At 38.0% G+C, this 12423-nt stretch overlaps 3 protein-coding genes across 7 annotated transcripts; 1 reads left to right on the plus strand and 2 right to left on the minus strand.

Moving 5' to 3' along the window:
• Nucleotides 1–505: 505 nt before the first annotated feature.
• Nucleotides 506–3273, minus strand: MED10 (mediator complex subunit 10). 2 transcript variants are annotated; one of them, XM_022836203.2, is made up of 4 exons: nt 3169–3273; nt 2129–2344; nt 1746–1892; nt 506–1310 (listed from the first exon to the last, which is right to left on the minus strand). In XM_022836203.2, exons 2-4 carry the CDS (start codon nt 2342–2344, stop codon nt 1218–1220), a joined length of 456 nt encoding a protein of 151 aa, XP_022691938.1. In that variant the 5' UTR covers nt 3169–3273; the 3' UTR covers nt 506–1217. The 2 variants fall into 2 exon arrangements, with proteins under 2 accessions (XP_022691938.1, XP_022691939.1); XM_022836204.2 differs by lacking the exon at nt 3169–3273 and adding an exon at nt 2734–3136.
• A 137-nt stretch (nt 3274–3410) lies between these two features.
• On the plus strand, nt 3411–4824 carry RpL14 (ribosomal protein L14). Its single transcript, XM_022836202.2, has 3 exons — nt 3411–3523; nt 3898–4131; nt 4549–4824. The coding sequence occupies exons 1-3, from the start codon at nt 3521–3523 to the stop codon at nt 4780–4782; spliced, it is 471 nt and encodes a 156-aa protein (XP_022691937.1). The 5' UTR covers nt 3411–3520; the 3' UTR covers nt 4783–4824.
• Nucleotides 4825–5755: 931 nt separating this feature from the next.
• On the minus strand, nt 5756–12065 carry Mtap (Methylthioadenosine phosphorylase). Of its 4 annotated transcripts, none has more exons than XM_022836200.2 (5): nt 11725–12065; nt 7736–7831; nt 7203–7385; nt 6593–6920; nt 5756–6209 (listed from the first exon to the last, which is right to left on the minus strand). In XM_022836200.2, the coding sequence occupies exons 2-5, from the start codon at nt 7829–7831 to the stop codon at nt 5992–5994; spliced, it is 825 nt and encodes a 274-aa protein (XP_022691935.1). In that variant the 5' UTR covers nt 11725–12065; the 3' UTR covers nt 5756–5991. The 4 variants fall into 4 exon arrangements, with proteins under 4 accessions (XP_022691935.1, XP_022691934.1, XP_086825097.1 ...); XM_022836199.1 differs by having other exon boundaries at nt 11860–11991; XM_086968971.1 differs by lacking the exons at nt 5756–6209; nt 6593–6920; nt 7203–7385; nt 7736–7831 and adding exons at nt 8444–9322; nt 9588–9834; nt 10293–10488 and having other exon boundaries at nt 11860–11991.
• Nucleotides 12066–12423: the final 358 nt, after the last annotated feature.

Here is a 12423-nt window from a genome sequence, read left to right on the forward strand (position 1 = left end):
CCGTATTTTTAGAAGCCATAGGATAACAATCAGCCAAAAATTAGGCAGTGAATGAACACTGTATGGTTGAAGCAAGAATATTAACAAAAAATAGTAAGTCAGATTTCCTTTTCCCTCAGACGAGTTTTTCCTGACCAATATGGGCATCTTAAACTTGTGCTATAGTAGGTACTATAGCAATAGGAACCGTTGTAGCAGTGTTATACTATAATAAGTGACATTCAATCATGTCGGAAGATTGTCGTATCATGTCAGTTATTTTGATATCTGCTAAGTAACATAAAAAACACTACTGTAGATTCCGGCACAACTACAGCAGGATCTATATAGGCAACTGTTGTCCGGATGCATATGAAATTCGAATATTTTTTGCTACCTGCCGAATAGAAATGTTAGCCTTAGATGAGCTATAACAGTTTAAAAATGATGAAACACATCCGATTCATTCCATTATCGCACTCAAATGTTGTTGGCTCTTTTAGGCCTAAATAAAGACACATGCATATATATTTATACAATTTGAAGGTGATACACGCAGCCATGTACAACAATATTCAATTTGACTTTATTAATACACTTGTTTCTGCCATGTTTGTCTTTTGCGACCTGTCTGATTGTGCAATCTTCCTAAGCATTTAGAAAAACGTGGCATCGCATCATTAGTCTACCACCTCAAACACTTCCTACCGTATAGTGATTTGCTGACAAAACTTCACTTCCATACTTCACTGATACGTTTGAAAAAAGAAATTAAATCGTTTCTCTGTCTTCCTCTTTCGGTATTATTGACACCAAACGGATGATGATTATTGTCAAATAAGTCCTTCAAAAAAATAGATTTGCTAGATAAGTTTCCTTCTATGCACTAAGCTGTATGTTTATCGTAGTACGATGGACCGTGCTATTGATTTTATATATTTTTCCCTGAAAAACTGCCAAGCAAATCTGATATTGAGCGACAATTACTTTTGCTTTGTCCGCATTCTTATCGATATAAATTACTTAATATACAGTAGTGACACATTGTTCTACAGGTGTAAGAAAGACGAAATGGCTGATCCAGTTCCTACCGTCTTTCACATCGATGCCACATATTCTGGTTGTTATGACTCAGAAGCATTCGTCGTAGTCGATTATAACTGGATTATCGGAACACCCAGTTCTGTACAGTTAGCTCCCTAGGTTAAAGCTAAATAACATTTACATTGCAAGCATTTCTAGGGTAAATTCGGTGGCATATTCGGCGGTGGTGGGGCAAGGCCGTTCTCCCCTCGATATGCTCTGTACTTGTTCATCTCGTGCGGAAACACCTGCGGTATACCAGTACTTAGCTAGCTCAACTTAAAGTTAATAATATATAATAGTAGCTTAAATAATACGTTTGTGATTAGTACTTATTAGACAACAATGGTAAATCAATCAAGGAAAATGCCATGTTGATGTTCTAAGCGTTGAATTTTGAAAACGCTTAAACCACCTCTCATCGGACATAGGTGCTTTTTTTTTCAACTTAAACCTTGCTTTGTGCAAATTTTCTACAAGGTAATTATTCTTTGCGACTCTTAATAATGGAAGCCGCCTGACGCTAATAATCTTGCAGTCGAAACAAGTTTTTCAGTAGGTAACCGACCTTTCATTCAAAATCATATAGCTAAGAAAATATCACAGAGTATCATTTGCGGCTAAAATTAGAGTGTATCACTAAATTTCTAGACACTATAACCCATGATGTAATTATATCATACCTTATTCAGCTCTACTATTAACAGCGCCTTAAACCTTCGATAGGCATCGATTTTTCCCTTCACCTGCTCGTTTTTTGCTAGTGCCTTTTCCATGCAATCTTTCGTGTACAACTGTGGGTTGCGACCTTCGTCAATATAATCGCAGACCTGTTAAAGCATGTATATATGTATGCATTTGTTAATTATCGCCAATGTTGACCACCGAAAATAAATAGCCAGTACCTTAAAAGAAAAATAGTCTTTTATGCACAGTGACGATTAAAATGTTGATTTTGATCCATAGACAGCAAGCCGTCATAAGAGGGACCTTTGCAAAAATTACACGGGTCATATGTGTGAACAAAAAAAAAAATTGACCCAAATTTGCTGCTGGTGCTGCTTACTTCTAAGGGCACCTGGATATCCTCAACATGTGGCCGAACACGTTCGATATCCTGCATAAGTCCGACGAGTGTTGTAATCTTCTGATTGAGGGCGGGCTGCCCTTGAGGCTGAAAATCAGCCACAACAATCCCCAGTTGGCGAACATTCTCCACAAAAGATTCAAGCGTCGATTCTAATTGCTGCAGATGATTTGGAGAGCCTGTTGACCCCGCCATCTAACAATAATGAAACATATATTAGGCACATTTCAAATCTTATGCTTACATTTGCCATAAATCTCCAGTCTGGAATACCTCTATTTAACATAACTCACTAATTAAATATGGCGTTTTAAGGTAGGTTTTAATAGGTACGGTGTAATGTATTCTATCTTATTATAAGTTACGCGACATTCACTTGAAGGTTCCTTTACAGATTTCATGTCGCAGTGCAAACCATCAATGTCACAAACATCTGTAATCTCTCGGTATATATTGATCACTTTATAACTCGGAGAACAAAAACTAACATTATTGCTTACAATCAACTGATATATAAGCTTCTTTTTATATAAGATATATAAGTTTTAGTTGCAAATATGAGATATAGTATAGAAAACATTTACTTTGTTTATAGGAAGCTTTCACAGTTCGTAATAACGGGCATCGACACACTACTGCAGTGTTGAAATAGTAGCAATCACATTGAAAATGCGCACATTGCAAATAACTAAAATAGTCCGGCAAACCCGAATTGCAAGGAAACTAATTTCTACATTATTAGTCAGTAACATGTTTAGCTAATAGCCACGCCGGTGGGCACAGAAAATGACCGATCAAAATAAATCGCTCATAAGTTTATAAACTTAGTAGCGAATCAACCTGCAAGAATATGGAAAGTTCAGCATCAGGCACTTCTATGAACACACGGTTCGAAAATGTAACAGGGCGTTTTTCAAAATCAAATGATCCTTATTATACTACGCCTGTGTGGTTTAGCACTTAAAACGGGACAGTTTAATGAGGTCAAATACATAAATTATACTAAGACAGTCGCTCACTTTGCCTTATGATGTTCGCATCCCACTGCATCGGTATCTAGCGGAGCTCGTAAAGCAATAAAAACAAATGCGCAATGTTGTGCTGATCCCCAGAGAGAGAGTGGTGTATACTGTTTTTGATAGAAAGTAATATTTTATCACTTAACTACGGCAAAACTCCTATAATTTTAGCAGGTAGCGCAGTAAAACTCAGGCTATCATTTTCATGAAAATTTGAAAAAAGTGTTTCACATCTGTTCATAATTCAATTTATTTGAAAAGCGCGGGATCTTTCGAAAACAAAACCACTCGAACAAAGGTCTGCAACTCGCTTCCGTTTTTAGGCCTCTTTTCGCTCCATTCTAGCCAGAAGATGGTGTGTCTTATGAAACTTTTTTACAAAACATATTTTTGCGTATTGAATTTAACTATATCTGTAGTTTATATTGTGCAGGGTAACTAGCGAATCGTGCCTCTTAAGTGAAATAGAAATTTTATTGATAGAATGTGTGAAATCTTGATGCACTGACCTGTTAGGTTGCGCTGCACGTGGATAGAAAAGCTTGTCGTTCGAGTACCAGCAGCTACCTTAAGTAGTAGTGGTTTTTAATATGCTGCTAATAACTTTTATCCAACTATTAACGGAACAGTTACTCATAGTTACGGACGCTAAGCAGTTGGCGATGTCTTGATTTATTTTATTATTTATCTTGTCTACACTCACGTATTTATTTTACGATTGGATGACAGCCGTACAATCGGTACTTTGTGGAGATCGGGCGCGTGGTTTATCTGACTCGCGGAAAAGACAAGGGTCGGATTGGCGTCATCGTCGATGTCGTCGACCAAAACCGTGCTTTGGTCACCGGTCCGGGCCTCAAGCGCAAACCTCAACTATTTAAGCATATACGGCTCACACCGCAGGTGCTGACGGGTTTCTGTGCAGGCACCAAGGACCGCCTCGTGCATAAGCAATTCGTCGATGTAAGGCACACAATCCTTTATCTTATTTTGTAATGTTGTTATTGATGTCTTTAATCTACAGTTTTCAAGATAAAACCTCAGCCTTACGGGCCGAATCGTTTCTTATAAAATAGCTATTAAGCAATTGTCAGAAATATAATGAGATAAATCGATATAAACGCGAGTATACTTGAAACCGTAGTAATAACTTTAGGTTTCTCCACTATACATATGAAATTGTCCTAAGAGCTCGATTTTCCTCTTTACATATTTGCTGAATGTGAACTCCATGTTCCAAAAAGACAATTCATACTATATCTTTGATTGAAGAGAGGTTTTTCCGATAATGATCACTATGTTTGCATATCTCTTAATACGATAGTGAGGTACCGTAGACGACAGGCGTGATTTTTAAGAAACGTATTTCTTAACTTGCAGAGCAACGTCGAGAAGATCTTTTACGACTCCCTGTTCTACAAGAAATTGCAGGCCCGGAAAATCCGAGAAAACCTCAACGACTTTCAACGCTTCAAGGTGTTGCACCTGAAGAAGAAGATGAACACTTTGATCAACTTGAAGTACGGGAAATTAAGAAAGCCTGCACGTAAAGCTTTCTTCAAGAAGCTCGCTGAGAAGAAGGAAAAGATCGACGCTCTGAAGGGAACCCAATAAATCAATGACAATTGGTCTGTCATAGATATCCTTGACAATATACGACAGGTGTCTTTTCTGCCTCTGTCTCTCGATTTTAAAAGTAACAGTTTATTAAGATGGGGACGCCTGAATCCTTTGTTATTCATGCCTTAGATCACAACGCACGTCACTGGATTGTATATATTAACGGAGGTTCAGAAGTGCTGAAAGTTATAGTTGAAATTCTAATTGGTTTTAAATATAGCTATTGACGTTTTCGACTTTCAAGAACAGCCGCAAGCATTCTAGGATTTTCATATAATGATAAAGGTTCAGAGTTCCGAAAGATCATACTTTAGATTCTAATCCGCCTATTAATTACTACATTGATAACTAAGCTTAAGGGCTATTGTGACAGATCCGTAATATATTGATATATTTAATACAGGGCGTCACTAATTAACAAATATATTTCGTTCAGGGAACGCTGAACTCGGTAAACCTCAACTTCGAGAGTTTTTGGTATTTCCGATTGGATTAAATCTTCAATGGTCATCCTATTGACAGAAGTGTAGTGCGTTTCGTTCTGTACTTGTTTTTGGAACGATTCATCTTTCTGTGCAAAACAGGCGACAGCTACCTCTTGTGTGAAACAAGTCTTAAATTTAATGTTCTAAAACCCTAGAATAATGCAGCTCCTTTTTCAGTAAGGAATTTTTAAATCAGTTGATTATAGAAGGAAATATTATTAACACGTTTTCGCATCAACTATTTTAATTGATTGTAACGTATGAATCGATTTAACTCAGATAAGAGTTCTAATAACTAACCTTCTATAGATCTTGTACTTGTGCAAAAAAAGTAAATTTTTTTTGCTACTTTTTTTGCACAAGTTGACTTTACAAAAATTACAATTGTTTTTATCGGAACCCTGTAACTACCCTGCGAATGCTCGGAAGTAATATATATTATTCAAATATTGCAAATTAACTACTTGTGCAAATGAAAAAACTTTTTTAATGTGTATATTTATTTATTATGTGTATATATTATTATTATGACTCATTCAGCTTGGAATGTATTCTGTGATTGATGTATAATCGTTTTGCATGTCCAGACGGTCTTCAAATCTTTGGACCATTAACTGACTGCTCACTAACCGCTTTATATTAACGTTTCAATATTAGTATCAATGGGCTATATGTGCTCTATCTAATAGGGATTACGATTGCAACCGCTCCAGTTGCGCTACTTGGTGTGCATCACAGCGATCTTGAGTTGGTCAACGAGATTGTTGTTTATTTTATGCCAGTCATAGCCAGCGACTTTTGGCAGGGTTGCCCTCAGAATGCGACACGCTCCATCTGCAGCTAATTTTAAAGTGGACATGACTTTTTCAACATCGACAGTTTCCTCCCGCCAGCAATCGTAGTCGGTGGTAATAGCCAATGCGGCATACGGGATCCCTAAAATCGCACCAATTTACGGTTTTTTGTTAAGTGTTTCAGACTGGTGGTAATAAAATGCAAAGAGAAATATGTCGTTCTACGTAGCTGGGCGAGCTACCTTCTTTCTTTAAAGCATTCGTATCCTCGTAAGCTCACTCAGAAAACTGCCATCTACACACTGCTACGATTCACTTCGACTCATTGACGAACACAATTTGCATCTATATTTATTCACATTCCATGTGATATAGCAGTAGTAAAATATATATATATATATATGTATTTTTTTTTATCTTGAACTACTGCTATATCACATGGAATGTGAATATATATATATATATATATATATATATATATATATATTAAGAAATATTACGGAAATACTCAACAATTACACGTACCAAGCTCATGGGCAAGCACGACTTCGGGAACGACTGTCATATTGACCAAATCGGCACCCCATTGTCTGAAGACATTAGATTCCGCGACTGTTGAAAAACGAGGCCCCTCGATACAGACCACGGTGCCTTTAGGGTGGCAAGTCAAGCCCAGTTCACCTGCTGTCTCTGACAATAATTTGGACAGAGTTTCACAGAACGGCTTTGTCATGGGAAGGTGACAGACACCTTTAAAGCGACCCTCACCTTCTTCACCATCATAGAACGTCTGAATGCGGCGGTAAGTCCGATCGATAAATGTATTAGGCGTCATAAAATTTCCTGGACGCACCTATAAAAACATTTACAGATTGCAAGATACACGGATTACATGTTTAATTGACAAGCCCATTTTTCTGAACAAACAATTAACAAGTGGATTGGAAATTCAATTCGTCATCTTTTTTCTTTATGTCATTACCTGAATAGATTTTTAGTTAATACTTTTTTGGTTAGGATTTATTACATTGGATCCGAGAACTTCACGTGAATTAGTTCATTCTTCCAGCTGTTACGTATATAATGTACTTCCTCAACTTTTAGAATGATTTCTAAATTTGATTTTTTTCCGTACCTCCTCCTTCAGTGAGCCACATGCTGTGGTTACGAGTATATGACTGCATCCCTCCTGTTTGAGCGCAAACAAATTTGCGCGATAGTTAACATTACTTGGATTAATCGTGTGGCGGCGTCCATGCCTAGAAAGTATCACTACGTCGATCCCATCAATTTTCCCAGAGATCAGCGCGTCCGAAGGCTACATATATCGAACAAATAAGGAGGCATTAAATTCATCCAATTTTTGCCTAATTGCTCAAACCATAAATTTTTTGAATACTAATAGAATATATTCATTTTTCATATGTATTCAACAGAGAATATTTTTAGAATCCTAAATCATAGATTTTCTTTTCAATGTCAACCGAGTTAAATTTTCGAAACCCTGATGGTCGGTAACAGGTTTCGTAAAATAAACGAGCTTTAGGTAATTATTACCTACGTTCTTCATGTGGCAAGACACCCCGATTATGCTCATGATAAGTGCTATAATTTAATAATAACATAGCCACACGTATTTCAATCTATGAACAAAACGCTGCACGTTACCTTTCCGTAGGGAGTGTCGACTTGTTTTTCCACCTTTTCCTTAAGCAGTTCCGGGTCCTCCAGACCGGAGCCTCCAATAATTCCTATTTTCACCATCTGAAATACGACAGATTTCATATTATATCAGATCAGTATTTTACAGTTTTAACTAAAGAAATCGAAACTTCAAAATGAATTCAACGTTAACTCAGGTATATCTCCATTTATATATATATATCAACACGAAAATCATTCGTAGGAGGTTAATTTATCCACATTAAGCTCATACGAATGATTTTCGTGTTGATAAACTTCCGAACGTTCAAAGATGACCATGCACTATTTTGAAACCACAAGTTTCTAATTAAATCGAACAAATGAAACTAACATTGTCAAAATTATTAAAATGATTTAATTTATTGTATAAATATACTTGATGTACTTTTTCGTAATCCGCAAGTCCAGAATTAAGAAATTCAGTTGGTTTTACAAAGCGAGGCACTTAACAAAATGGTTTAATCCAATGCAACAATTCCCTTGGGGAAAAACAAAAAAGCAACTTATGTCGATGCCCTTATTCTGGAGGTTGGTGTGAGCTGAACGTGAAGTTGATCAGATTGGTTATCTTTCTAAATTTAAGCTATGTGCAAAAGTAGCTTTGCGTTCCACAGCTAATATAAGATATACGAAATGTGCATACAAAGCTGAGTAAGAATGAGCACAAAAGCATTGTTGTCTTCTACATATGGTGACAGTGTTTTATTTATGTACTAAATTGCCGTATAATTGTTTGTATAGGTGCTTTCGTCGAATCCATATACTAGATGGTCTTGAGTGAAACTCGGTGAACTAAATTCACCAGCACCTAAGTGAGGATATAAAGTTTTTGTAATTCCTTCGAATTGTAACTGCGCATATATACATTGGACACTCTAACAATACGTAATGGATCAGTGTTCGCGAAGCCAACTATGCTCATGAAACAATATGGATCGACAGGCGTTGACATACGTACATTCATGCACTTTTAGCGATAGAAAGTTACAACATGCCTAAGATGGTTACCCGCGATGCCACGTTGATAATGTACAACATCTATACACAGAACAATGTTCTTCGACAAAGTGTACTTGTACCGCATCCTTTTCGAAATCTAGACTACAAAGATTTTCTTATGGACACAAATTGAGGACTCAGCTTGCCGAAATGTCTAGCGTCCCGTGTCCGGTTTAGCCAAATTAATGCTGCTCCCTTATGTTTTTCAGTCGGCGTCATCAAACTGTCCCTCCATATGTTCATCCTCATGGGCCCTGTTCGCCCTACGATCTTGGGTATGATGGACAGCGCCAAGATCCTGCTCAGCACCTTCAGCAACGTACTCTTCGCCGCTCACATCGTCAGCAGCAGAGTCCTCATCGCCCTGTTCGGTGGGGTCTGGATGAAGTGCTGAACAGTGACACATGGCTGCGTACATAGCTGGCAACGACTCCTCTGTGGGTGGAATGAATCGAACCTCTGTTGTCTGACTGGTGCTGTCAATTGATGAGCTGCCATCATTTAAGTCTTCATCAATGCTTTCAATTGATTCCTCTCCTGATACAACTACCCCTGTAACGGCGGCATACAGCGGATGAAATGCGAAATCAAGATTTCGAAATAATGCATTTCGCGGTGATCCCTATTTTGTATAAAAATATAAATAATATATTGCATTGCAATAGCCTACTGTCTATGAGTGAATTAAACTTATAAGGATTAGCTGGAAGAACATGGTTGACAATCGTACATTCATTCATAAGCTTACGTAACACCTAAGAGCAACAGATTGATGAAACCCTATACTGGTAAGCATACAACTTCATAGAAGCTCTACCATTGCCAGAACCTCCCGCGCCGCCGTTCTCTGCGCCCTGTTCTTGCGGATAGTTTCGACGGAATATTTCGTTGTTGGAGCTCGCTTCTAGTAAGTTTCCCTCCACAAGAAGATACAAGCAGGGTCGCGGAGCTACTGAAGGGTCTCGAGAGATAGCATGAAGTTGAATAGCAGGATATTCAAGAGAAAATCCTGTTCCACTTTCACCTGACCAACACAGTCTGCCTTCGCTAATATATAGCGTTCCCTGAAATAGAAGCATCAATTAGTGACTTTTTTAAATTTACAGAATGAGACTGCGTTTCATTGTATTTCCATTGTAAGCTACGTTATAATTATGTTATCACTTAGCGCTTTGTCATGCCGTCAAGCGCACGACGAATTATGTAGTTTTATAATACAACATCAGGATATTGTACTACCAGTCTGGTTTAAACTACCACACACTAGTGCATAGTCTAGTAGCGGTGTAATCACCTACTCCGACTGAAACAACTATTTCGCGTCACCGTTTGATTAGTAAATACACTAAGAAAAATGGAAATAGTTTTACGTGTTACAAGATGACTAGCTATTTTATAAAAATTTTATAAAAAACTGTTTTTACTTAACAGAAGTTTATCCTGTAAAATCGTATTATATATAGAGTTGTTTGTAGTAGTTTTAAAATATCTTCTGGTTCATATGACCAGACGTGACTCTCACCTTGCCAAAATCCGAGTTCCGAATCAACGCCTGAGTATCTGTCACCTGGTGTCGTATGCCCTCTGTGGGCGGCTCGAAATTCGTCGCGATAACCATCCTGATCACTTTTTATGCCTTCTTTTCATAAATAACTACCTTCCCTTCTACCGTTGTGCAATCAGTATTGGATAATAGCACGTGGCCGTTCCTACATGTTCTTTTACATTCGAAAGCGCACCACGATGTACCCATAAAATTTCGCGGAACACAGAGCACAAAAAGCTGTAACTTAGCAGTCTCTGCAGACACCTTTTACAACAACCTAACCAAATGTCGATGTAAACGCCCACAGCTCTACAGTGCAGCTAGACGACTGAACAAAACGATAAGACCGCACCGAAGCTGGCAAACAAGCTGTTCAATCAAAACGGTCGTGCTTAACGCCCGCCACACATACGAGTGACAACAAAAACAACATGCAAGCAGACAACATTTCCTCCTCCGCCGATAGCGACAAAACGAGTCAGGCCTGTCCAGTCCTTGCCAGCGGGAACTAGCGACTTAACTATAAGGGTGGAGTCGTGATAATACAAGCAATCTCTCTAGAAGCTTTACATGCAGCCTAATGACAGATTCACTAAGATTTTCATAACTGACAAAAACAGACCAATTGATCAACCGGAAAAACGTCGTGCTACTAAAATTGATAGCTATAGAGAGTCGAAAGCTAAAAATCTGATCAATGCAGCCGTCGAGTGTACTTTGTTTTATTTCCAAAATCTTTTGTCTTAAAAAATTTTTTCTATGATTATTGGGATGAACACGTTGTTGGGATCAATACAGCATCTCTAAGGGTAATGTGGTAATCGCCGAGTCCACATGCAAGGCCGTTTGGTAACTTCGTGTTACTAGCCGTCGAGTGTACTTTTATTTCCAAAATCTTTTGTCTTAAAAAATTTTTCATTGATTATTGGGATGAACACGTTGGAATCAACACAGCATCTCTAAGGGTAATGTGGTAATCGCCAAGTCCACATGCAAGGCCGTTTGGTAACTTCCAGTGTTACTAGAGGTGTTATACCTATCAACTGTATATACCTAATATTACATGTGAAAACAGCTTCTCTCGAAGACAATCTCAATAACAAAATGAAAATATCTTAGGAATTTGCTATTCATAATAACGATAATTAATACAGTAATTTGCTATTTACGATAGCCTATCCAATCGCATATGGTCTATACAATTAGCAGATTCTATTATTATCGTAAGCTCATTCATTCAGCCATTCGTATGTCCTTCTCAATACATTTAATGTTTTCACTTATAGACTCTATTACAAATTTTCACTCCTATACAAAACCCATGGTGTTACATGAGTGCACAAAAATAAATTAATAATGAAAGATTAGATATCTAGAATCTGAAAAAATCTGTTATTAATTCACTTACGATCTTTACAATGGTGACGCTTGACTGCTGACAGCCGAATGAAGGGTGGTAAATGTTCTGCAAATCTGTGTAATTACAATCGAACCGCGCGTACAAACAATCCAGCAAAGGACAACCTTTTAGTCGGTTACTCACTTTTCGTTGTTTCTTGTCAAATGGATATCTTCTGTTGGCTGTTCGTTAATCAGCAAGTTGCTGGTCCACCTTCCAACCACGGCTGGTAGTTGCTCTCGCGCATCTAAAGCTGTCCGACGGGGTTTACCAGTCCTTCTCCCGCCACCCAATAGAATGCTGTTAGTGATAGATAGTGACGCGGTTCCACGGAACCACATGAAACGTTCTATGCTTTCGCTTTGATTTCACGTTTAACTAAAATTTGTCTGCTCCGTCGATTCGCATCCTAATATCATTATTCATTATTATTCCTAATATCATTAAGCTGTCGTCAATGGCATTTAACGTCAATACCGTCATAAACGTGCTGTTCCGTTTTGACAACCATCGTTCTTTCATCCTCGATAGTGCGATAACGACAGTAGAAGTAGAGGGTGAGACACACCGTCGTCTGCTTCATTCTTGGGGCGCCTTATTTTTGTTTCTTTAATTGTGTACTTCTAAATTTAAAAGGCTGTCCCCGTAATAGCTTAGTGGGTAACCTATTTGCTTCCTGATATGAAGGACACATTGTGATGTAGGTAC

The sequence above is a fragment of the Varroa jacobsoni genome, unplaced genomic scaffold (assembly GCF_002532875.2).
Source record: "Varroa jacobsoni isolate VJ856 unplaced genomic scaffold, vjacob_1.0 scaffold_630, whole genome shotgun sequence".
NCBI lineage: Eukaryota > Metazoa > Arthropoda > Arachnida > Mesostigmata > Varroidae > Varroa > Varroa jacobsoni.

What these genes read in the sequence shown, in the direction of transcription:
- MED10 (XM_022836203.2), bottom strand. Translation starts at nt 2,344, where the DNA reads ATGGCGGGGTCAACAGGCTCTCCAAATCATCTGCAGCAATTAGAATCG. An exon ending in ATATCCAGGTGCCCTTAGAA is followed by an intron (nt 1,893 to 2,128) that starts GTAAGCAGCACC and finishes ATGCTTTAACAG; the next exon opens with GTCTGCGATTATATTGACGA. An exon ending in TAATAGTAGAGCTGAATAAG is followed by an intron (nt 1,311 to 1,745) that starts GTATGATATAAT and finishes GGTATACCGCAG; the next exon opens with GTGTTTCCGCACGAGATGAA.
- RpL14 (XM_022836202.2), top strand. An exon ending in TGCATAAGCAATTCGTCGAT is followed by an intron (nt 4,132 to 4,548) that starts GTAAGGCACACA and finishes CTTAACTTGCAG; the next exon opens with AGCAACGTCGAGAAGATCTT.
- Mtap (XM_022836200.2), bottom strand. Translation starts at nt 7,831, where the DNA reads ATGGTGAAAATAGGAATTATTGGAGGCTCCGGTCTGGAGGACCCGGAA. An exon ending in TCGACACTCCCTACGGAAAG is followed by an intron (nt 7,386 to 7,735) that starts GTAACGTGCAGC and finishes CGATATATGTAG; the next exon opens with CCTTCGGACGCGCTGATCTC. An exon ending in GTGGCTCACTGAAGGAGGAG is followed by an intron (nt 6,921 to 7,202) that starts GTACGGAAAAAA and finishes ATGTTTTTATAG; the next exon opens with GTGCGTCCAGGAAATTTTAT.